This window comes from Schistocerca serialis, chromosome 2 (assembly GCF_023864345.2).
Source record: "Schistocerca serialis cubense isolate TAMUIC-IGC-003099 chromosome 2, iqSchSeri2.2, whole genome shotgun sequence".
Classification (NCBI taxonomy): domain Eukaryota; kingdom Metazoa; phylum Arthropoda; class Insecta; order Orthoptera; family Acrididae; genus Schistocerca; species Schistocerca serialis.
The window spans coordinates 445,444,792-445,468,027 of NC_064639.1; the positions used below are offsets into that span (position 1 = coordinate 445,444,792).

The window sequence follows — 23,236 nt, forward strand, 5'->3', positions numbered from 1 at the left end:
GAAAGCTATGGCACTATTTGGCGATAATATCCTCGTAAAGCACCACACATGAGCCTTCTGAAAACGTATTCTCATGTCATCTTCCATTCTTTTCCATCTCTAAATTATTTTAAATATCCAATCGGTGATGTGGCTATCAAATCCTTTCATATTAGAGAATGATGTCGATGAGGTTAGCATTTTAAGTGTGACCCTGTTTCTAATGGCTGTAGAAAGTATTACGACCAAAGTAACGGTTCAGGTCTCAAGCGCTCTTTATTTGTGAACGTCGTTCAAGTTTTAATTCATTTTACAGTTTTACCTTATATACACGTCAGCTTCCGATTACTGTTAGGAGACTAAGGAAACGCGCACCATAAAATAATTTTAAGTTTTGGACAGAAAAATCAGTGTATGTCGTCTTTCAACTAGTACCGTGGTGTTTTATACCTTCCAATACTCAATTCCAAGAAGCACTTAATATTTCAAAATGTATCGCATAATAGACAAGCTGGAGGAGGGTGACAAGCAGGTTTCGTAGAAGTTTTTGCATAGCATCGGCTTTATTGCGGGTTCATGATGCACGAATCGATCAGACTATCATACCTTAAGGTACTGGTTACAGTCCACCACGAGCGTATTAGAGTGACCACAGGGACCTTCAGAACGAGTCCCATTCCCAGTTGGGAAGACATCTCTTGGCACCAGCCGGCAATTGATGAAGGTGCGACAAGCACAGAAAATGTTAACCTTATCTCCAAGCACCTGGTCACCTGATGTTGCTCATCCAGTCAAGGAGCGACTTTTCAACGATGTGTTGCTGAGAGATGGCAATTGTTTCTGTCCTAAAGCTATTTAATTCAATCGTATTTTCCGTACATTAACTTTAATACGTGATTTTGTTAGCAACAGACGCAAGAGACAGTGAAAAGAAACTCCTGTGATGGTGTAGAAACTATAGTCCGTTTAAAAAAACTTGGTAGTTGACATTTGTCACTTGCCGGCCAGTGTTGCCTCATCGGCTGCCGGCTACCGCTCGCTTATAGGCGACACACAGACATGGAGGGTCACTTCGCAATTGCTGATAGCTATGTTGGAAGTGAGTGCCGTGAGGTATGATGGAAATGCGAGGTGCTCTGTCGACAGTTGGTTTTAAAGACCAACGACTGAACTGCGGCAGACGTTGAGTTTTGTAGCCCTGAATTTAAACTCATGTTCTAATCTAACCACAACCTTGCGATGTGCGCTGTATCTGTAAAAAAGCTGTCATCAGTCAGCAGCAGAACTAAAACCACAATCGCTCTGTTCAAGTCGATTCAAGCTAACTCCTACGAGCAAACTCAAGACACAAAAATTTGAGTTTCAGAGCTAAAAAGCGAGTGTAATTTAACGTTATCATTTCGTGGTTACCTCACATTGATTACACGAATTGCCGCTTAACCGTCCGATGAGCAACCCTGGTTGGCACTTGGCTGTAGCTGATAAAATAAACCGGCGGATTACAAACGAAAAAAGAATGACAGGAAGAAAAATAAGGACAAATAAAAAAGTCAATATGATAGTGAACATGGAGCTTCAAATTATTAGAAATTTAAAGAAAAATTACATTTAAATAAATCTATTAATTGAATAAAAATAATAATGAAAATCAAAATAATGGAATAATGAAAGTCTTTTGATTAGAATTAGAAGTGAAAACAAAATCGCTATGTTCCAGAGGTTCTGAATCTAGGATCTTCAACACAACAACTTCATGCGCTAACACCTAGTCTACGACACTATGGTACATAACACTCTTACATTTAAGGCTCTGATAGTCCAGTAGCAACGATGAATTGCAGCATTCAAAAATTTGGCTTCATGTGGTGTCATGCGAAACTTTTCTGATGTAAGCCGACCTCTGTGATCATAATAACTGTATATACTGATGAGACAAAACATTATGACCACCTGCTCAGTAGCTTTTTTGTCGCATTTGTAACTACATAGATCATTGATCCTGCGTATCAGGGTTTCGATAGCTTGTATGTTTGCGAAGGTGTGTGGCAATAGATGTCTACGCGTGGGTCATGTAATTCGCGTAAATAACAGTCCGCTGATATGCGTACTCGGTGATGGTTGCCGATAGCTACTCAGATGGGTTCCACAGGATTTACATCAGGCGGATTTTGTCGCTGAGACATCAACGTGATGAGCTCACTATAATGCTCCTCAGACCACTGTAGCACAGTTCTGGCTCCGAGACATGGACAATTGTACAACTGAAAGATGACATGAAGCAAGACATTAAGCAGGAAGAAATGCAGGTGGTTCACAGCTGGCAGCATGTCTTCGATCACTACCATAGGTCCCATGCAAGGGACTGCATAATAATACTGCTCCCATAAGGCTGCGTCCGTGACGCGCTGCACGTTTCGAGCCTTGATGACGGCGTTTGTGGAGACGACCATCAATATAGTGTGATGCACGCGACGAGCTGACGTGTTTCCATTGATCGACGGTCGATTCCCGATGGTCCCGTGCCCACTGCAATTACAACGGACGATGTCGTGTCAACATCTGAACACGTCCGGGTGGTCTCCTGCGGAGCTCATGTTCAACAGTGTACGATGAACGGTGTGCTCCGGAACGCTTGTGCGTGGTAGTTTCGCTGTCCTTCCTCTTTCCGCAGATGATCACGACAGTAGCACGTGCATATTCGACCAGATTCTTCTTTTCGAGATACTCGTTCACAGACAGGCTCTGCGTAATAATAGTCTTCCCTTTGTAAAAATCGCTTATCTCAAGGAATTTCCCATTTGCAGCCCATATCTTCGCTAGTGTAGCCCCCGTCCGTGTCTGCTCCGCTTATACACTTTATTTTACCGCGTTACGAGCCAGCAACACCACCAGACGGCATCCAAAGTTGCGGTACACAGTGGTCATAGTGTTTTGGTTCATCAGTGTATGTGACACTGAATCGCTTCTATTGTGAAAGGCTCCAGTAGTGTTTGGTTAGCAATATGTATGAAACGCTCGTGCATCTGAAGAAATACGAGATTAAAGGGTCAAATTCAGGATTCTAGATCACACCGGAACAGCAGCTGCAGTACGTGTAGTGGCAAGTATGTGGTGCCAAGTATCAAGTAATTTTTATCAGGCTAAAGATCACATGATGATGGATCTCTGAACATGAAATATCATTGTCCATGGTGTAAAATAAAGTTACTTTTACTGAAGATTTACTTACAAATTCATCTGAATTTCCAACTGTCATGGTTTATACGAACACAATAGATAAAAGTAAGATCTCTTATCTCAAGTACAGTTGCGTACTATATATATAAAAGTGATTGATCATTAACGTTAGAAGCAGCCAAGGACATCAGTAGGGCATTTGGAGGAGACATGGTCATTTATTATACTTGAGTGGAAAAAAAAAATAAAAATCTCTTTAAGCTATGCGAAAATACGCAAACTGTTAGATTAAAAGGTCGATCAGTGTCTTACTACAAGCACAATCAACAAGAGATATGGAAAGATTATATATTCTTAGGTATCTGCTGATAAGAGATCTGAGCAGTGAAAGCGATAGTTTAGAGCGATAAAACTGAACCTTGAATCCACAAGCACTCAGGCTAATAGGGAGGCGTGAGAGATTCCGTTGTCGTCATAAAACTAATGGCGCTTTTAAAACAATCCACGAAACCCAGAGAAATGACAGAATAGCAAATTTAATTCATAGTGTGCTTGATGTCAAGTTTTTCGTTAAGACAGTGGCAACAGGACGTGCTAAGCTACGATACTGTATTATATGTGTTTTAGAGATTGAGAAATCATGGGAAAGAAAGAGAGTCAATCCTGGTTTCATTTTACCTGACTCCCCCTTCTCTCTACCCCCCCCCCCCCCTCTCTCTCTCTCTCTCTCTGAAACACTCACACACACACACACACACACACACACACACACACACACACAAACCCTGACGAAAACATTAAAAAGATAACCCCTCGAAGTATACGGAAACATCGCCTACAATAAATTCAGATAATTTCCCTTTTATTTTTTATTTGACCAACTGGTTAGCGAATAACTAAGGTCAAAATTTTTGCTTATAGCTACAAGCTTCGTAACTGTCCTTGGTTGGAAAAGTCCCTTGGCCCCTGATGTCGGATCGAGCAGCAACACATAGGACTTTCTGGTTTGTGTTGACAACAGGCGGAGAGTTCATAAAATGCAAATTAAGTCACGTTCGCCAGACGACACTTGTCGCGCAGCGCTACCAGCCATGCTCGGTAGAATATGGCGCTTTCGAAGCGACGGCCCTCATTAGCGTCTGCTGCATTTTGCGATTGAATACATTTTTATAAGTTCCATTGTATTTCATATCTTGAAAAAATAAAGTACCTGTCTCGATCATGTTTTTGCATGAATTCTTCCTATAACTTCGTAAGTGAAAAGTCGCATGATAAGCATCACTTCACGGAGCCCCACCACACTGACCAACGCAGCCGTGTTGAAGGACGTGCGCAACTCCAAGGTAACGATCAAAAATGTCACATTTCATAACCCGCCCCCCCCCCCCCATACCGCAATCATCCTTTCCTCCAACAGCTGTTAAGAAACTTAAAGAACGTCAAAACACCGACATGTCTCCCACTACCACACCTAAAAAAACACAAACTGAATCTGAAGACACTTAGCATATGGAAACAACTCCTTTCCCTCTAACATTTCCTCCTTTCATCTACACTTTCATTCTCTCCTACCATGACCCAAAGTTCCTCAAACCTAAGTCCCTCACACACGAAATCAAAAAGTATCTACCAAGCCTTCACATCCAAGGAATCACCCAAAGAAAGAACTCTGTCTTACTAAAGTTCCTGAATCCCAATTTCCACACTGATCTCCTCTGTAAAATTCCTCACACTACCTTTAGTTCCAAATCCTCCTTAACCTGTCTCACCACAACACCCAGAGCGAAACAACCTGAAACTTCCCACTGTCGTCTCACCCTCGTCACAGTGATCATAAAGGTCGAACTTGAGATCATGGATGAGGAAGTGGCATCTAAATTGAACGACCACCTGGCTTTAGAAGTCTGAAACGCCTTTCAGGTCTATAGTGATCTTTGACCAACCTCCTTGCCCTTATTTTCTCTGAATCGGTCACCACCCTGCATCATCTCCTTAAAGAGGAAACCCTGATATACCACCACCGCCACAGTTTCAGTTCTTCCAGATCCCATCCTCAATCCTGCTGCAGCCAAAAAATCTCCGTTACAACGATCACCTTACTGTGGATTGTAAAAACGTACATACCTGTCCACCAGCAAAGTGTTTCTTTTTATTAAACAGTCCCTAATCAAGAATCCCCTCCTATCTGCAACACCTGAAACATCTCCCACTGTGAAAAATGCAAAGCGAAGCCACAACCAACCAAATGTAGGTTCACTACGCCAATTTGTCCCTCGGATATCCCAATTAACCCCAACAGTTCCCTCCATTCTACTCCTACTGCTGAAGACATTATAAAACAAGACATTCATCCATTTCAATGTCCAACAAAACTCCCTTGCTGCCCTCTTCGTCTTGTATCTCAACATCCGAACTACCTGCTTCCAAAACCATGTCCACATCATCTTCACCTGCCTTGACATGCTTGTTTGAGTCTCCTCTGGTATTCAAACAAGTCTTATCTCTTATGAGGGCATGACAGCGCTAAACAATCATGTGGCACAACATCCACTGGCTACCAATCGCTTAACATCTTTTAGTGCATATCCTATCCCAACTAACATCCATACTTTTATCGTTTATGAAACGACCCTCCAGCTCTATCACACCACCGAAACCTATCCTTAGAAAACCTCCTTTCTGTGACCACAGATGGAGTTGCAATTGGCCACCATAGCCCTTCTAATACTTCCACAGATACCCATACACTTACCCTCTTTTCCCAAACCCTAATCACTATCTGGGCCACCACCTACATATGACCTAATCACCCAAACCCCTACGACCTTATAACCCACACAGGTCGTACCCTTTGCACTTATATTATTGCCATTGACCTCAACATTCATAGCAGATCACTCACAGAATCCCAGTGATGGAGCCAGTTAACTGACTCCATGCAATCTGTCATTGTTTCCATCCAACATCACACCAATCCTGAAAGCAACACCATCCCAGTGTCTTTCTATCATCTCCCAACCTCCTTGGACATCTCATTGCAGATGTTCTCGATCCAACTGCAAGTGACGACCTACCTGTACTCTTCACCGTCTATTACACTCAACCTCATCCCCTTGCACTCCATCCAAATCTCCATACAAAAGTTATCCAGGACTGCTCCTGCAACAACAGAAATACCTACCGGGAATGCAAAGAAAGCCGGCCAGAGTGGCCAAGCGATTCTAGGCGCTACAGTCTGCAACCGCTGGATGTGTGTGATGTCCTTAGGTTAGTTAGGTTTAAGTAGTTCTAAGTTCTAGGGGACTGATGACCACAGCAGTTGAGTCCCATAGTGCTCAGAGCCATTTGAACCATTTGAATGCAAAGAAACACTGGCTGGAAGCCACCCCCTGACCTTCCAAACAACCTGATGATATCCCTCATTGCACATCCTTCCAGCAGCACACCTTATCACACACTATATCCACCCACATTCGTACTAAGGGTGTATATCGTTGTCCCAGACCTCATCCCCACAAGCCCTAATACTCCTCTGAGAATCCTGTTGTGTGTACTGTTCCTTCTTGCAGGCTCGTGACCGGGATATTCTCACCACCAGCAAATAAAGACACACATCAGGAATTTATTAAATGAAATAAAACGACTGGACTGGAGCCAGATATGCACACGAATTCGACACCATACTCGAAATTATGTCTTCCAATTGCTGGAAAGCATTCCGTCGCCCCACTGGCATTTACCTCGCTTCTCCACAACAAACATCCCTTACCTGGTAATCTGAGCAAAGGTAAACATTTTGCATCCTGTCCCTCTGACGTCTTCACCATGACGACCCTCATTTTGATTACTCAGTTTTCCCTAACATCCACAAACATACAGATACCGCTGTCCCACCCCTAAATCCCAGCTTCCAGTGCTTGGAGAACATACAACAAACTGAATTAAATACACCAATCACAGCACACGACATAAAACAAATATCCAAAATAATGCAGCACTTCCCCTGGTCGCGACATTACTTATCGCCACCTCAAAGATTGCCTCTTCTCCTTTCTACCCTTTACACCTCTATCCACTCCAGAGGTTACTACCGAGCGAGGTGGCGCAATGGTTAGACACTGGACTCGCATTCGGGAGGACGACGGTTCAATCCCGCGTCCGGCCATCCTGATTTAGGTTTTCCGTGATTTCCCTAAATCGCTCCAGGCAAATGCCGGGATGGTTCCTTTCAAAGGGCACGGCCGACTTCCTTCCCCGTCCTTCCCTAATCCGATGAGACCGATGACCTCGCTATCTTGTCTCCTTCCCCAAACCAACCAACCAGAGGTTACTATCTCAACATCCCATCTACCTCACATCTGTGTTTAGCAAGGTATTTTATTCCATTTTCTCCCTACGCATCCATCAATATGGAGGCCAACACCCCACGTTTCTATTAAACAGTGTGGCTTCTGTCCCAATTTTTCCTCTGATGACCAGCTCCTGCACCTCGCTCATCTCCCCTCCCCCCCCCCCCCCCCTCTCCAGCAGATGCACTCCAGTAAATCCGCTATATTTGTCTCCATCGACCAAGATAAAACCTACGACAGTGTACGCCATTCCGGTATCCTTTTCAGACTCGAGACTAACGCCCTTCCATTTAAGAATGCGTTCCTTATCACATCCTAACTATCTTCTTGCTTATCCTTTGGGACTAAAAACAATACCAGCCTATATCCTCCATCCCACTGCAAGAGTGCCGAGTACCACAAGGATTCATTCCCTCTCCTCCCCGTTACCTTCTCTATGCAACTGATTTGCCCACACTGCTTCCACCAATTCACGTCCTTCAATATGCTGATGACATCGCTTTCCTTACCCTCTACCCTTCACTCCAGAAATACAAACGCTTGCGGCAAATCCACCTCAATCAGTTTTCTTCCTATTGTAAGGAATGGCTCATCAGGATCAAGCGTTCCCAAAGCCAAGCAATAGTTGCAGCACTGAGTTCAAGGAAGGGGATTTCTTCACTATTTTATGGTGTCTGAGTTAAGAGCTGTGCGGCGTATAGTAGTGCACTGGCATTATTTAACGTGAAAACGAGACTTACTGCACACTGTCTTCGTGGGAAAATTACAGAGTTAAGTTGAAAAAGGTGACTTGACATTTGAGAAGTTCCTATGCACAAATCTCTCTGCTGTTTGATGGGAACAGTGCCGTGCACTCGCTTTTGTTTGTATGTAATGGTGACAAAATGGCCGACAGCAATAGTGACAGTGAGAATCAACGCTCCGCATTCGCTCGAAAGAAATGGAGACGTGAAATCTGGAAAAGAAACATTTTGAAACTGAAGAAAGTCAGTGGCGAAGAACATGAAATTTCGAAAGAGGAACTTGTTACACCAAACTGACTGGTGCAGACTACAGGTAAATATGTTTAAAAAAATCTATGCTTACATAACAAATATACCAGGTTATCTAATTCTAATTATTATTGATATTTACCAAACATTCGCTCTTTTTCGTATTGATACAGCCTTAAAACCTACGTATGTTTCATTTAGGAGAAAAAAACCATGAAATTCACGCCGCCTTATTTGTTCACATGCTCAATTACGGATACATGGCTGAGTGTGGGCTGCAATATTCCTTTAAAAGATCAGTATCAAATAGTGATTGCCCTGCTTTTCCTACTTACAGAAGCAAATTAAAACGTTTCAGTAAGATATATGATGATACAAAGATGCAATTATTTAGAGACTTCAATAGCATGAGAAGTAAGTATGCACAGGACACTTACGTAAGTTCTTTCAAAGTGCCTTACATATGAAGACCGCGAAGCTACGGGCTTATAGTTTCCAACACCAACCAAGATCAGCAAACTATTATTATAAAGATAGTAGTAAATCAATAAACGAATATATTATTAGGCAGAACAGAAAAGTGGTATAGTGATATACAGGGTCAATTTTATTCTATCTGAAGTTAAAGTTGGTTTCCAAAACTCTGGGCCTAAACTGCCAGGAAGAGGGGTATTATGGGAATGTAGCAGTAGGGGTAGTGCGTGAGAGGGTATTTCTGTGGGCAGATGTTTTGAGGAGGAATTCTTGAGAGTGAAGAGGAGTGCCGTTCCGGATGAAGCCTTAGGATGTGGGTGGAGAGGAGTGGAGAGAAAAGCGGCCCTGGCCGGGGAAGGTAGGATGATTTCTGCTTAGATATGGCCGGAGGGGGTATAGGAAGACTATTAGAATTTCGTTGGAAGAGTATGTGGAGAGTGTGGAGATGAGCGTTGGGGGAATGTGGTGGTAGAGGGCGGCAGAGTACCAGGAGCTTGGGGTAAACTAGTGGGTGGGTGGTGTTGAATTTACGAGTAACGTAGGATATTCGAAGGTACACTTTAAACACAGACCGTAGAGCATGTACATAGCGCGATACGAGTGCATTACGAGAGCTGGAAGTCCGGCGACGCGAACTTGTAGTTAATTCAATAAAGAAAAAAATAGTAAATATTGTGAGGTCTTATAAGGTAAATTGTAGCTCACATTCATTATTATAATGGATACAAGAACAGTGATAAATGAAATCGCGCGGAACGAGGGAGCACAGGGTGTACCGAGAAATCTCATGGAGTCCGAAAGCGGTTACCGAAATGAATGCACAGGAAACACCAAAGAACGGCAATTGGCTTACTTGGAAAACCACGCGTAAGTAAACGAACAAATTAAGATAGTGAGCCCATCACAAATTAAATAGGAGGTAGAGGAGGAAACAAATGAGGAAGCTTACGTTGAAGATAGTGGTTACGCGAATGAGTCGTTTAATATGTTTAGCTCGCCGCAAATAAGGAAAAAACCAACAGAAACACATGATTTAGAACCAGAACATGAAGGCAGAGCACAGCAGGATATTGAAAAACCATGAATGATGAAAGACGTATTCAAGCTTTTGTCCACACAAATTAGTACAATTAACAGTAACACTAAGGCACGAGTTAGTGATCTTGATAATCAACTCAAAACACAAGCAGTGGTATTAGCAGTATTAATAATCAACTGAAAACTCAAGCTGAAGCCATGAAAAACACAGACGTTAAAATCTGTTAACAGAATGAAGAACCAGTCAAAACATAGGTGTTTTGAGTACTGTAATGTAGGACATAAAAGTAGAAACAAACGACATAACTGCCAGTGCTATCACTATGCAGTGGCAGATCAATAATACCACAGAGATGTTTGATCCAGAAATCTTGAAGATCCGAGAAACGGTAGAACCTTCAGTGGCAACGAATGTGGACGATGAACATTTCTGTCTGAAAACCGAAATGTAGAAATGAAATCTCACATTTGAGAAAAACAGTTCTGATAAGGTAGAAGTAAACAAGTAATTCGTTGCTAACATATGTGTGATCAAAGCACTTCATAAACTCAAGGCAAAATTTTTGAACTTGAATAGAAAATCAGAGGCAAGTCAGTCTGTGTCACTCATAGAGTACCTTATTATAAAACTTCCTGGCAGATTAAAACCGTGTGGCGGACAGAGACCCGAACTCTCGACCTTTGCATTTTGCGGGCAAGTGCTCTACGAACTGAACTACCCAAACGCAACTCAGGACACGTCCTCACAGCTCTACTTCCGCCACTATCTCGTCTACTACCTTCCAAACTACTCTGCTACTTTATTATAAAGTATTAGAGGGTGTGCAACGGTATGGTCCTGCCAAGAGACATACTGGTTAGCATCCACTGGAGTTCAGGAAACCTTGCAAAATGATTTTTTTTCCTGAATGTTTAATAGATCAGGAAAAGATTAACGTAGTTATCAGATGATGGCAAAATGTGGGAACTTATTTTGAACACAGGGCAAATGACGTTTAATGAATACAAACAAAAATTTATGGACGAATACTGGTCAGAACAAAAACAAGAATGTTTGTGGCCAGAATTTATAATGGCCAGACTGAATAACAGTAGGAGCAGAAACTCCATGAAAGATTTCTGCGAGTTCTGGTAGCGAAGTACACTTAAGAAGTTCACGATCCGAATCTGAAATTATTTGGGATATGTGGAAAAAGCTGCCAGAGGATTCAGAGAGATATGTTGGAAGCAATCATAAAAGTTTTCTGCGTTTCTAGAAAGAGTCAAGGATAAAGATAATTGGCAAGGTAATAGTGATTATCGTCAAAATAGCAACAACAATGGAGGTAATTGCACTGATAACGACCAAAAAAATGATGGCGGTAGATATCTCGTGAACAGTGGCGGCTCGGGAATATACATTTTGGGTGTTCACAAATTTTTCGAGCCAGATAAAATTGGAAGTGTGAAAAGGTGTCTGCTGTATAACAGTTAAAATTTTGAAGTAATTTATACAGCTGCACCCACTGCCAAAGTAATAATAATAATAATGATAATAATAATAATATACCCAACTTGTCTGACGAAAGAAAGACGTTTTTTATGATGTCGTTGTTTTGTACATACTTAAGTAGACTTTATGGCATGAAAAAATATTTAATCTGCCACTACTCTCCGTTTTGTCAGCCAGATATTAATATTACTGAAGTATTATCACTCACCAAGCCTCATTTTATGAAGGAGGAAAACGGCATAATTTCTTCTTATGAAATGTCCTTCCCTCCATGTACTTCACACAAAAGTTAATTATAATACAAATTAAACTGCACTGTAAATATACATTAAATTGGAAAAACTGTACTGCAACATGACTGACATTGTTTATCTTTAAAGAAAATCCATGCATTTGTTTATCAGTCGTGCAATTGACTCGATCACTCTATGACTGATGTCCTTAGCACCATTCTCAATGTTTTTCTCAGTTACAGGCAGTGCCTTTGCATAAAACATATTCTCCATCCTTGTCTTTCGAAGAAAGGTTTTTATTCGTTTCATTGTTGAGAAACAACTTTAAGGTTCAACTGTTGTACGACGAGTTGTTATTATTATTCTCATTAGTTCACTTAACTGCGGATATGTGTCTATTTCTTCATTGGCAATATTTCATTTGACTGTAATTACATCTTCAAACTACAATAAATATTATCTAGTGTTTGTTAAGTCACGTTACCCATGTTATGGTTTACTGAAGAGTATGTCTTCATGTGGCATTATCCTGTGAAAAAATTCTTGCCAAAGTAAGAACTCAGGGTCTTTCACACTGGACAGAAGGCCGCACCTTTCTCCTTTGGTTTTGTCAGCTGCATGATCAGAGAGAGTAAAGCCTTTTAAATACTCGATCATCCTCCCCCCATGAACCATGGACCTTGGCGTTGGTGGGGAGGCTTGCGTGCCTCAACGATACAGATAGCCATACCGTAGGTACAACCACAACGGAGGGGTATCTGTTGAAAGGCCAGACAAACTTGTGGCTCCTGAAGAGGGGCAGTAGCCTTTTCAGTAGTTGCAGGGGCAACAGTCTGGATAATTGACTGACATGGCCTTGTAACACTAATCGAAACGGCATTGCTGTGCTGGTACTGCGAACGGCTGAAAGCAAGGGGAAACTACAGCTGTAATTTTTCCCGAGGGCATCCAGCTTTACTGTATGGTTAAATGATGATGGCGTCCTTTTGGATAAATATTCCGGAGGTAAAATAGTCCCCCATTCTAATCTCCGGGTGGGGACTACTCAGGAGGACGTTGTCATCAGGACTAAGAAAACTGGCGTTCTACGGATCGGAGCGTGGAATGTCAGATCCCTTAATCGGGCAGGTAGGTTAGAAAATTTAAAAAGGAAAATGGATAAGTTAATGTTATATATAGTGGGAATTAGTGAAGTTCGATGGCGGGAGGAACAAGACATCTGGTCACGCGAATACAGGATTATAAATACAAAATCAAATAGGGGTAATGCAGGAGTAGGTTTAATAATGAATAGGAAAATAGGAAAGCGGGTAAGCTAGTACAAACAGCATAGTGAACGCATTATTGAGCCCAAGATAGATACGAAGCACACGCCTTCCACAGTAGTACAAGTTTATATGCCAACTAGCTCCGCAGATGACGAAGAGATTGATGAAATGTATGATGAGATAAAAGAAAATATTGAGATAGTGAAGGGAGACTAAAATTTAATACTCATTGGTGACTGGAACTCGACAGCAGGAAAAGGAAGAGAAGGAAACGTACTAGGTGAATGTGGAATGGGAGTAAGGAATGAGAGAGGAAGTCGCCTGGTAGAATTTTGCACAGAGCATAACTTAATCATAGCTAGCACTTGGTTCCATGAAAGAAGGTTGTACACATGGAAGAACCCTGGAGATACTAGAAGGTTTCATATAGATTATACACTACTGGCCATTAAAATTTCTACACCAAGAAGAAATGCAGATGATAAAGGGGTATTCATTGGACAAATATATTATACTAGAACTGACGTGATAACATTTTCATACAATTTGGGTGCATAGAACGTGAGAAATCAGTACCGAGAACAACCACCTCTGGCCGTAATAACGGCCTTGATACGCTTGGGCATTGAGTCAAACAGAGCGTGAGTGATTTGTACATGTACAGCTGCCCATGCACCTTCAACACGATACCACAGTTCATCAAGAGTAGTGACTGGCGTATTCTGACGAGCCAGTTGCTCGGCCACCATTGACCAGACGTTTTCAGTTGGTGAGAGATCTGGAGAATGTGCTGGCCAGGGTAGCAGTCGAACATTTTCTGTATCCAGAAAGGCCCGTACAGTACCTGCAACATGCGGTAGTGCATTATCCTGCTGAAATGTAGGGTTTCGCAGGGATCGAATGAGGGGTAGAGCCACGGGTCTTAGCAAATCTGGAATGTAATGTCCACTGTTCAGAGTGCCGACAATGCGAACAAGAGGTGACCGAGACGTGTAACCAATGGCACCCCACACCGCCACGCCGGGTGATAGGCCAGTATGGTGATGACGAATACACGCTTCCAATGTGCGTTCACCGCGATGTCGCCAAACACGGATGCGACCATTATGATACTGTAAACAGAACCTGGATTCATCCGAAAAAATTACGTTTTGCCATTCGTGCACCCAGGTTCGTCGTTGAGTACACCATCGCAGGCGCTCCTGTCTGTGATATAGAGTCAAGGGTAACTGCAGCCATGGTCTCCGGGCTGATAGTCCATGCTGCTGCAAACGTTGTCGAACTGTTCGTGCAGATGGTTGTTGACTCAGGGATCGAGACGTGGCGGCACGATCCGTTACAGCCATGCGGATAAGATGCCTGTCATCTCGACTGCTAGTGATACGAGGCCGTTGGGATCCAGCACGGCGTTCCGTATTACCCTCCTGAACCCACCGATTCCATATTCTGCTAACAGTCATTGGATCTCGACCAACGCGACCAGCAATGTCGCGATACGATAAACCGCAATCGCGATAGGCTACAATCCGACCTTTATAAAAGTCGGAAACGTGATGGTACGCATTTCTCCTCCTTACACGAGGTATCACAACAACGTTTCACCAGGCAACGCCGGTGAACTGCTGTTTGTGTATGAGAAATGGGTTGGAAACTTTCCTCATGTCAGCACGTTGTAGGTGTCGCCACCGGCGCCAACCTTGTGTGAATGCTCTGAAAAGCTAATCGTTTACATATCACAGCATCTTGTTCCTGTCGGTTAAATTTCGCGTCTGTAGCACGTCATCTTGGTGGTGTAGCAATTGTAATGGCCAGTAATGTATAATGGTGAGACAGAGATTCAGGAACCAGGTTTTAAGTTGTAAGACATTTGCAGAGGCGGCTGTGGACTTTGACCACAATTTATTGAACTGTAGATTAAAACTAAAGAAACTGCCAAAAGGTGGGAATTTGAGGGGATGGGATCTGAATAAACTGACTAAACCAGAGGTTGTAGAGCGTTTCAGCCAGAGCGATAGGGAACGATTGACAAGAATGGGTGAAAGAAATACAGTAGAAGATGCCTAGGTGGATTTGAGAGATGAAGTAGTGAAGGCAGCAGAGGATCACGTACATAAAAAGGCGAGGGCTAATTGAAGTCCTTGGGTAACAGAAGAGATATTGGATTTAATTGATGAAAGGAGAAAATACAAAAATGCAGTAAATGAAGCAGGCAAAAAGGAATACAAACGTCTCAAAAATGAGATCGATAGGAAGTGCAAAATGGCTAAGCAGGGATGGGTAGAGGACAAATGTAAGGATGTAGAGGTGTATATCACTAGGGGTAGGGGTAAGACAGATACTGCCTACAGGAAAATTAAAGACACCTTTAGAGAAAAGAGACCACTTGCATGAATATGAAGAGCTCATATGGAAACCCTGTTCTAAGTAAAGAAGGGAAAGCAGGAAGGTGGAAGGAGTATATAGAGGGTCTATACAAGGGCGATATTCTTGAGGACAATATTATGGAAGTGGAAGAGGATGCAGTTGAGGATGAAATGGAAGATATAATACTGCGTGAAGAGTTTGACAGAGAACTGAAAGACGTAAGTCAAAACAAGACCCCGGTAGGAAACAACATTCCATTAGAACTACTGACAGCCATGGGAGAGCCAGGCCTAACGAAACTCTACCATCTAGTGAGTACGATGAATGAGACAGACGAGATAAAAAATGACTTTAAGCACTATGGGACTTAACATCTGAGGTCATCAGTCCCCTAGACATAGAACTACTTAAACCTAACTAACCTAAGGACATCACACACATCCATGCCCGAGGCAGGATTCGAACCTGCAACCGTAGCAGCCGCGCGGCTCCGGACTGAGCCCCTAGAACCGCTAGACCACCGCGGCCGGTGGCAATTAATTACGTCACGCCAGTCGCGCATGCGCTAAAGCTCCTTAAAACGCTCGCAACTGAAGGTATGCTCCCGAACCGGATGCCAAATTTCACAGAGCCTAAAGGAGTAGCAAGGCAGAACAGCGCGGTAGGTTTAAGTGCCGTGTAGTTCAGATTGTTGTATCTATGTTGCGTTTAATAGCTTTCAAAGAAATATAACCAATAAATCCGCAAGGAGTCAAAAGTTAGGGTGTTCACGTGCTCTTGTGCTCTTACACCGTAGTCGCCACTGTTCATGAACATGGCTAAAAGAGGAAGGGGCAGAGGTCGAGGTACTTCAGCTGTTCCTTGTAGGGAACTTGCATCGCAACGTTACAAGGACAGGAACATCCCAAACAGGTTGTCATGGCCCAAATATAAGAAACAGTACCGACTTAAATGTAATAAACTTTGTACACATAGGAGCGACCGCGAATTACCTGAGGACACTACAAACGAAGCTACAGGTGCGCTCAGTTATGAGTCACGGCGGCAGGCCATGAAACAAATACTAGCTTGCGGCCAGAGCTCCCACTAGCAACAAATACGTCAGATTAATCAGCTGTCGGCGTGAAAGCTGTAATTGCGGCAGCAGGTCAGAACGAAGACGTCCTAGTAGTATGCAATGAATCTGGTATAGTAGATAACGACACCCTAGAAAGAGAAAACGTGAAAATGTTTGTAGGCGAGGAAGAAAGCACCGACAACAGTTTAAATAAAGATATGATTTGCGAAAGTGAGTTGTCAGAGATTGCAAATTGGCGTTAGGAAAAAATGGTTCAAATGGCTCTGAGCATTATGGGATTTAACATCTGATGTCATCAGTCCCCTAAACTTAGAACTACTTAAACCTACCTAACCTAAGGACATCACACACTTCTATGCCCGAGGCAGGAATCGAAACTGCGACCGTAGCAGCAGCGTAGTTCCGAACTGAAGCGCCTAGAACCGCTCGGCCACAGCGGCCGACGGCGCTAGCAGATCGATGATCTGTAGCAAGTGCTAAATCAATGTGAGTGGGAGGATTTAGAAAGTAATTATGCGACCAGAGGGTTAGGTAGTAGTGAAAGGAGAAAATGAAATGTCGAGAAAACGACATGGGTTTATAGTTAGGCTAAAATAGAAGTATTTAGTGCCGTGCAAAATTTGCGAGCAGCAATTGTTAAAGAGATGGTAAAAAGTGAGAAAAAAGGCGCTGCGAAAATTGCGCGAACGGACAAAAATGTTGAAATTGATGGTAGGGAAAGAAAATGGTCACTAGGAGAAGGAGAACAGAAAGGGATGAAATCCGCATCGTTACAAATGAAGCATTTCTGAAATACGAAACGCCAGCGGGATAACTGTTGTCAGTAGGCAAGAGGAGTTAGGTATGGACAACGATAGCTTACGAATTATTGACGTTCACGACCAATACGAAAACTTCAAAGTAAAGATGGACGTCATTAGAGCCAATGTAATTGATAGCTCAGACAAAGAGCATATTGTGACCAGAAAAGAACTAACAACATTAGGAGACAACCATGACCCTACGTATTTAAGACATGACAAAAGGTCAGGGCAGAAAATTAACATCTGTCTGAGAAAAGCGTTTCTGTTAGATCCGGCCAGTGACACAAACTGGTCTTATATAGAAGATATTTCGTATGACTACTATGTTGAAATTAATGCCTGGCCACCTCATCAGATTCTGTTGCAGGCTTGGTTGATCCGGGTTGCATTACAGGGGCCTAACCTTCACAACAAAGAACGTCCTGGACCAGGGCCGGCCAAACGCTGCACAGTGTGCAGACGTGCGGAAGTGCTGCACATGTGCGCACGTCGTGTGCGACAGGGAGCGACAGGGAGCGACAGCAACATCTGTTATTAGACATGTGTTCTAAATGAACGGCGGCGGCTCCACTTCCCTGTTTATGTGGTACAAGCAAGAGGAAAATTGGTCATTAAACCGATTGTTTCAATGCATACTTACATTTAGGTTTCTTTAAAAACAATATGTGAAAGGCTACGCTCAGCTGAAGTCGATAAAACATAACATTCATCTAATTGTCGGTTATTATGCAGATTTCAGACGGAACTGATGAAAGAGATAGCAATAATGGTATTGAAATAACAGGTGATCCTCGAGAGGACTGCGGTTATCATTCTGTTCAGAGGTCAGTGAGACAGAAATTATGTGGGTGCAACTGAGGGCACCGAGAATTAGTTATAGGAAACCATGCATTAGTTTAATGTTATTTGAAATCATGAATAAGGTTCGTTGGAAGTCGCTAAGTGCTCTCTTTCTTAAATACTTGCTCAAAAACATTACGCGTATTTACGTGCCGTCAGTCAAGCTGCCTTAATAAAAACCCACGTTTGTTAACTGTATTACATGTCTTACTGGGTTAAACTGTTAACATAAAAGTAGTTGTCTCAATGAGTAGACTGTGACAGTATTTTAAATGTTTAATACGCGAAATACCTTCCTACGGTTGGCTTGCAAGCTGTGCAAAGAGCACTAGAATGCGCCGGTACAGAGTATCCCAGCTAGTGGATAATGCGACATCCGTGTGTAGAAAAATGCACTACATGAACGACGATGGCTGCGGCGTGCACGCTGTGACCCGGAAGTTGCACACGTGCAGGAGCACCGCACGCGTGCAGAATTTCTGGCCGGCCCTGTCCTGGACACTATATACCCTACGCGTTGAGGTCTCACGACAAGTAGTAATATTCAGGCTTAATTGAGTTATTACTAACAGAAACTTGATAATTGTGATATTTTATAAATGCGTCTTTTTTCTATTTTTGTTCGAGTGTATTGAGAATTTATATTAGTTACAGTTGTATTTTTGCTATGTGATATTTCTTACTTGTTTTATTAAGTGGACAAATTTGGAAGGAGGGAGGGAATGACAAAGATTACTGTCTCCCACATGGTGGATCACCAGGGACAGCGAAACAGGCTGGGGTAATCCTAGTGTTGCTGCATGTCATCAACAGAAGAGCAAAGCATACAGTGCACATACAGCTGTTAAAGACAGATGTGTCGTTTTCCCAACAGCTGGATGTGCTATTAACCTGTCCTCATTGGAAACTGACAGTGGAATGAAACTCTCACGTTGCAGGATGCATTCGTAGAGTTACACAGGGAACCACAAGGCAACAAAATTCTCATTGAATTTCAGGGCGAATATGAGGAACTTACTCTATCATAGGCAAAACTGAGACAGATCGCTGACCGCTGGCCGAAGTGATCATGCGTTTCTAGGCGCTGCAGTCTGGAACCGCGAGACCGCTACGGTGGCAGGTTCGCATCCTGCCTCGGGCAAAGATGTGTGTGATGTCCTTAGGTTAGTTAGGTTTAACTAGTTTTAAGTTCTAGGGGACTAATGACCTCAGAATTTGAGTCCCATAGTGCTCAGAGCCATTTGAACCAGCCAGATCACTGACATTCTACCACGGTTGCTAATTGGCAGAAAAAGAGTGTGGTCAAACCAGGAGCAAATTATTAAAGATAGGGTTTGGAATGAGAGATAACGAAGATATTCAGAACATGAATGACACAATTGGGCAAGTGCAACTCACGCAAGCACCACCGGACCCATATCAGAATGGCATACTATGCAATTGTCGAATTTAGAACAGGACATTCTAAACAATACCAAAATGGTTGAATGAGTTAACTACAGACTTAGCCCAGTACACCTGCGATACAATGAAAAAAGAAAACAGTGATTTCGGAGGATCACGGAATCGGTTGAGCTTACTAGACAGCAGCATAGTAGTAACTAGACTCCCACGGAGTTGACAGTAGAGACTTTACAAGAAGCAGTTTACAATGCCTTAAACAGACAACTGAATTCGGTGTCATTACCGGCACAACAATTCCTGACAGTCTTGTGTCTAGCGGAAAAGAATTTCCTGCTTAACTATAGCACGTGATAGAAGTGACGGAAAGAAGTTGGCGACATTTTAGAATATAGGGACCCTGGAAACATGTACAGAAGAGAAACGTTTTACCTATTGATCTGACTACCAGTCATTGCAATGGACATTCGGTACCAGTTTTATCCGATTCACCCTTATTCAGTAGGATTGGATACGATGGGTAGATTGATCCAAGTGAAGACGCAAGAGATATTGATAATTTCTGAGCTAGTATGTGACTTGAGATCAACAGAAGTGTCTGAAGGAGAGCATTACCTCTTCTGCAGTCAGAGAAGTGCAAACTTGAAACACAGAAAGGCCAAGTGCAACTATCGCTAGGTAAAGCAGAAGCAACGAAATGCTTGAAAGAAATATTGACTCCACAACCTCATATTCAGAAGTTAAGCACATTGGATCTACTTTGCTATGAGAATGAAAAATCTATGGAGATGGCAAAGTTCGATTTAAGCAACAGTGGCATTTTGCTGAACGGTACAACCTGTGTAATAGCCGGGACGAACTTCAGCCTACCAGATACAGTCGTGGGTACGAGTGTACTCCAACTAAGCCACTCTGTACTGCATTGGCGAAAGAAGTATATCCATCACAAAATGTAACATATCTTAACAACGCCCTAAATCCTGACATCATATGAGCTTTAGATACACTAGTAGGATCTCAGCAAGGGATAATTTCCATGGGACAAATGTTTCAGTCAATTCAGCAATGTCAACGGAACCGACGATGAAACATCATAACATCGGCATTACAACCACGAGTTTTGCCGGTATTCTCATAGCAATTTGCGTACTTCAGTTGTGTTCAGACATTCATTTACTGGACCTAGCGACACAGCAGATACTTGTTGAGAGGTTTACTGACATAACGTGCAAATCATAGAGTAAGAGAAACCGTAAATTGGTGATCACTTGTAAGGACAGAAGTACGAATAACATAAGGAAACTTTCAAAAGGGTTCTTGAAACCAGAACTTAACAATAATGGTATAGAATTAATGGTACAAAAGAAAGACCCATGTAGGTCATCTCACCTGAGCAAAAATGTCGGAGTAACTGGCACATGATACGGCTATATATATATGTAAATGTATGCGATTTTTGCAGAAGATTATCAGAGGGAACACTTAAAACGACTGTTTTGGAAAAAGAGAGGAGTGCCGCGTCACATAGTAGTTTCAGTACAGAAGCCGAAAATTTTTAAAGTTCTACCGATCGAGCTCAGAACATAGGAAGACAGTTCGGGGCTGGTGTAGCAATGAGAAAGTCAGGATGGCGTTTTGCTGATGTAGTAGAAGGAAGGCACCAGGCTTCCTACGAGGGAGGGAAGCAAAAGAGCAAAAACCGTAATTCAACATTGTTGGGCAATGTGGAGTAACACTTTATGACTACAACTGCCAGAACACTACTGCAATAGTCAAACGCTGCAGAGAGACACAAGCTCAGCGAGCGAGAATAATTACTGATCAGAATAATTATAGCTCTCTTGATACTCAACAGCATAAACTTTAGATACATTTGATAATGGGCTAATATAAGGGCTGAACTGGTCGTGTACTTGATAAAGTTCTGTTTAGGCAACATGAGCGGCTTTCCATAAAATTAATCAACCAACACGGCAAGGGTACGACCGCTGTTCATACCAGCAAAGGAGTGAAATTTGATCATGTACCCAAGGCTACCACATCATAAGCATGGACTCTTGAAATAATGTAGCTTCCGGAACTCAAAGATACATTCATTCATGCTTCCATTCTGTCCGTACCACTAGAAGCAGAGAGTATAACAATCTACGGAGTTTCAGTGTAACCGTGACAAGTTGATCGAAGATAGCTGCCTGCTACCTCCCTGCTGACTTAAACAGTAAGACGCAGCCAAACTAATGCAAGCCACAGGCACGGTCTTCTGTTGCTGCTTACTGGAACATTGTCGATGGGGAGAAGACTTATGCGCTACAGTCCCTCCATCCATCCCCCCCCCTCCCCACTCCCACTGAGGGTCAAATGCAGCAGATCTGCAAGATGTCACCTTCGCAGCATACAGATGTGGTACACTGGTGGATGACCAGACTCTTAGGAAATTGTCAGTACATCTGACTACGATGCAGCGAGCCTGGATTCGACCTCCGATCAGGTCGGAGAGTTTCTCTGTTCGGGGAGAGGATGTTTCGTTGTCCTCATCATCATTTCTACATTGACGACAGGCAATCCGCCCAATGTCTCGTCAACTGAGAAGACTTGTAACTCGGCGGCCATCACTGCCGACCGATCACTTCATTTCGTTTGAAGGCCTATTCTTCCCGACAAATGACTCCTGGACCACACAGCTGGCTATCCTCTCCTACGCACACTACTGGCTGCCTACAAGATTTCTAAGGTGCAGGGCCGTACTGTACTGCAGAACGGCAGGGGCTGCCCGTCTCCACGTCGCCGCCTGCCGACAACACTCGCCCACGATGGTCTGACCTGCGGCTCTGACGTCATTACTCATTGACGGGGTGCGCAAGTGTTTCTTCGCTGCAAGCACTGATACGAGGCCAATGTACGAGGCAATGAGACAGATTTATAAATAAATCACCCTGGAAAATAAATGTTATTGCAGATGCCGCTGTGTCACCAGCCCCTCTGCTCGATACTCTGGACCAGATAATATTAGGCACAGAATTAACTAGAAAACAGAGGTGAACGGCAATAAAATCCTAAGTTCAGATTGGAAAATTTATCGTAAGGATAGGTTAGTCACCAGTCGTGGCGGCATCGTTATTTCAGTAAGGAATTCGATAATATCTAACGAGGTTCTCATGGATTCCGAATGTGAATTAATCTTGGTGAAGTTAAGCATCAAATGTCGGTCAAAAATGGTAATTGGATGCTTTTATAGACCACCTAAGTCGGGAGATGTACTGGTACTGCGTTTCAGAGAAAACTTGAGTCTTATCATTAAAACCCCTCCTGATCACACTACATCTACATCTATACTCCGCGAGCCACCTTACGGTGTGTGGCGGAGGGTACTTATTGTACCACTATCTGATCCACCCTTCCCTGTTCCATTCACGAATTGTGCGTGGGAAGAACGACTGCTTGTAAGTCTCCGTATTTGCTCTAATTTCTCGGATCTTTTCGTTGTGATCATTACGCGAGATATATGTGGGCGGTAGTAATATGTTGCCCATCTCTTCCCGGAATGTGCTCTCTCGTAATTTCGATAATAAACCTCTCCGTATTGCGTAACGCCTTTCTTGAAGTGTCCGCCACTGGAGCTTGTTCAGCATCTCCGTAACGCTCTCGCGCTGACTAAATGTCCCCATGACGAATCGCGCTGCTTTTCGCTGGATCATGTCTATCTATTCTATTAATCCAACCTGGTAAGGGTCCCATACTGATGAGCAAT

The 23,236-nt window shown here is 43.0% G+C and overlaps 1 protein-coding gene across 1 annotated transcript in view; it reads right to left on the reverse strand.

Annotated features, from left to right (window-relative positions):
* Positions 1-3,235, reverse strand: part of LOC126456058 (esterase FE4-like) — a 61,648-nt gene extending 58,413 nt beyond the window's left edge. Inside the window, exon 1 of the mRNA XM_050091813.1 lies at positions 3,209-3,235. Within this exon, the coding sequence (XP_049947770.1) occupies positions 3,209-3,235 (27 nt within the window). The remainder of the gene's footprint in view (positions 1-3,208) is intronic.
* Between the last annotated feature and the right edge of the window lie 20,001 nt (positions 3,236-23,236).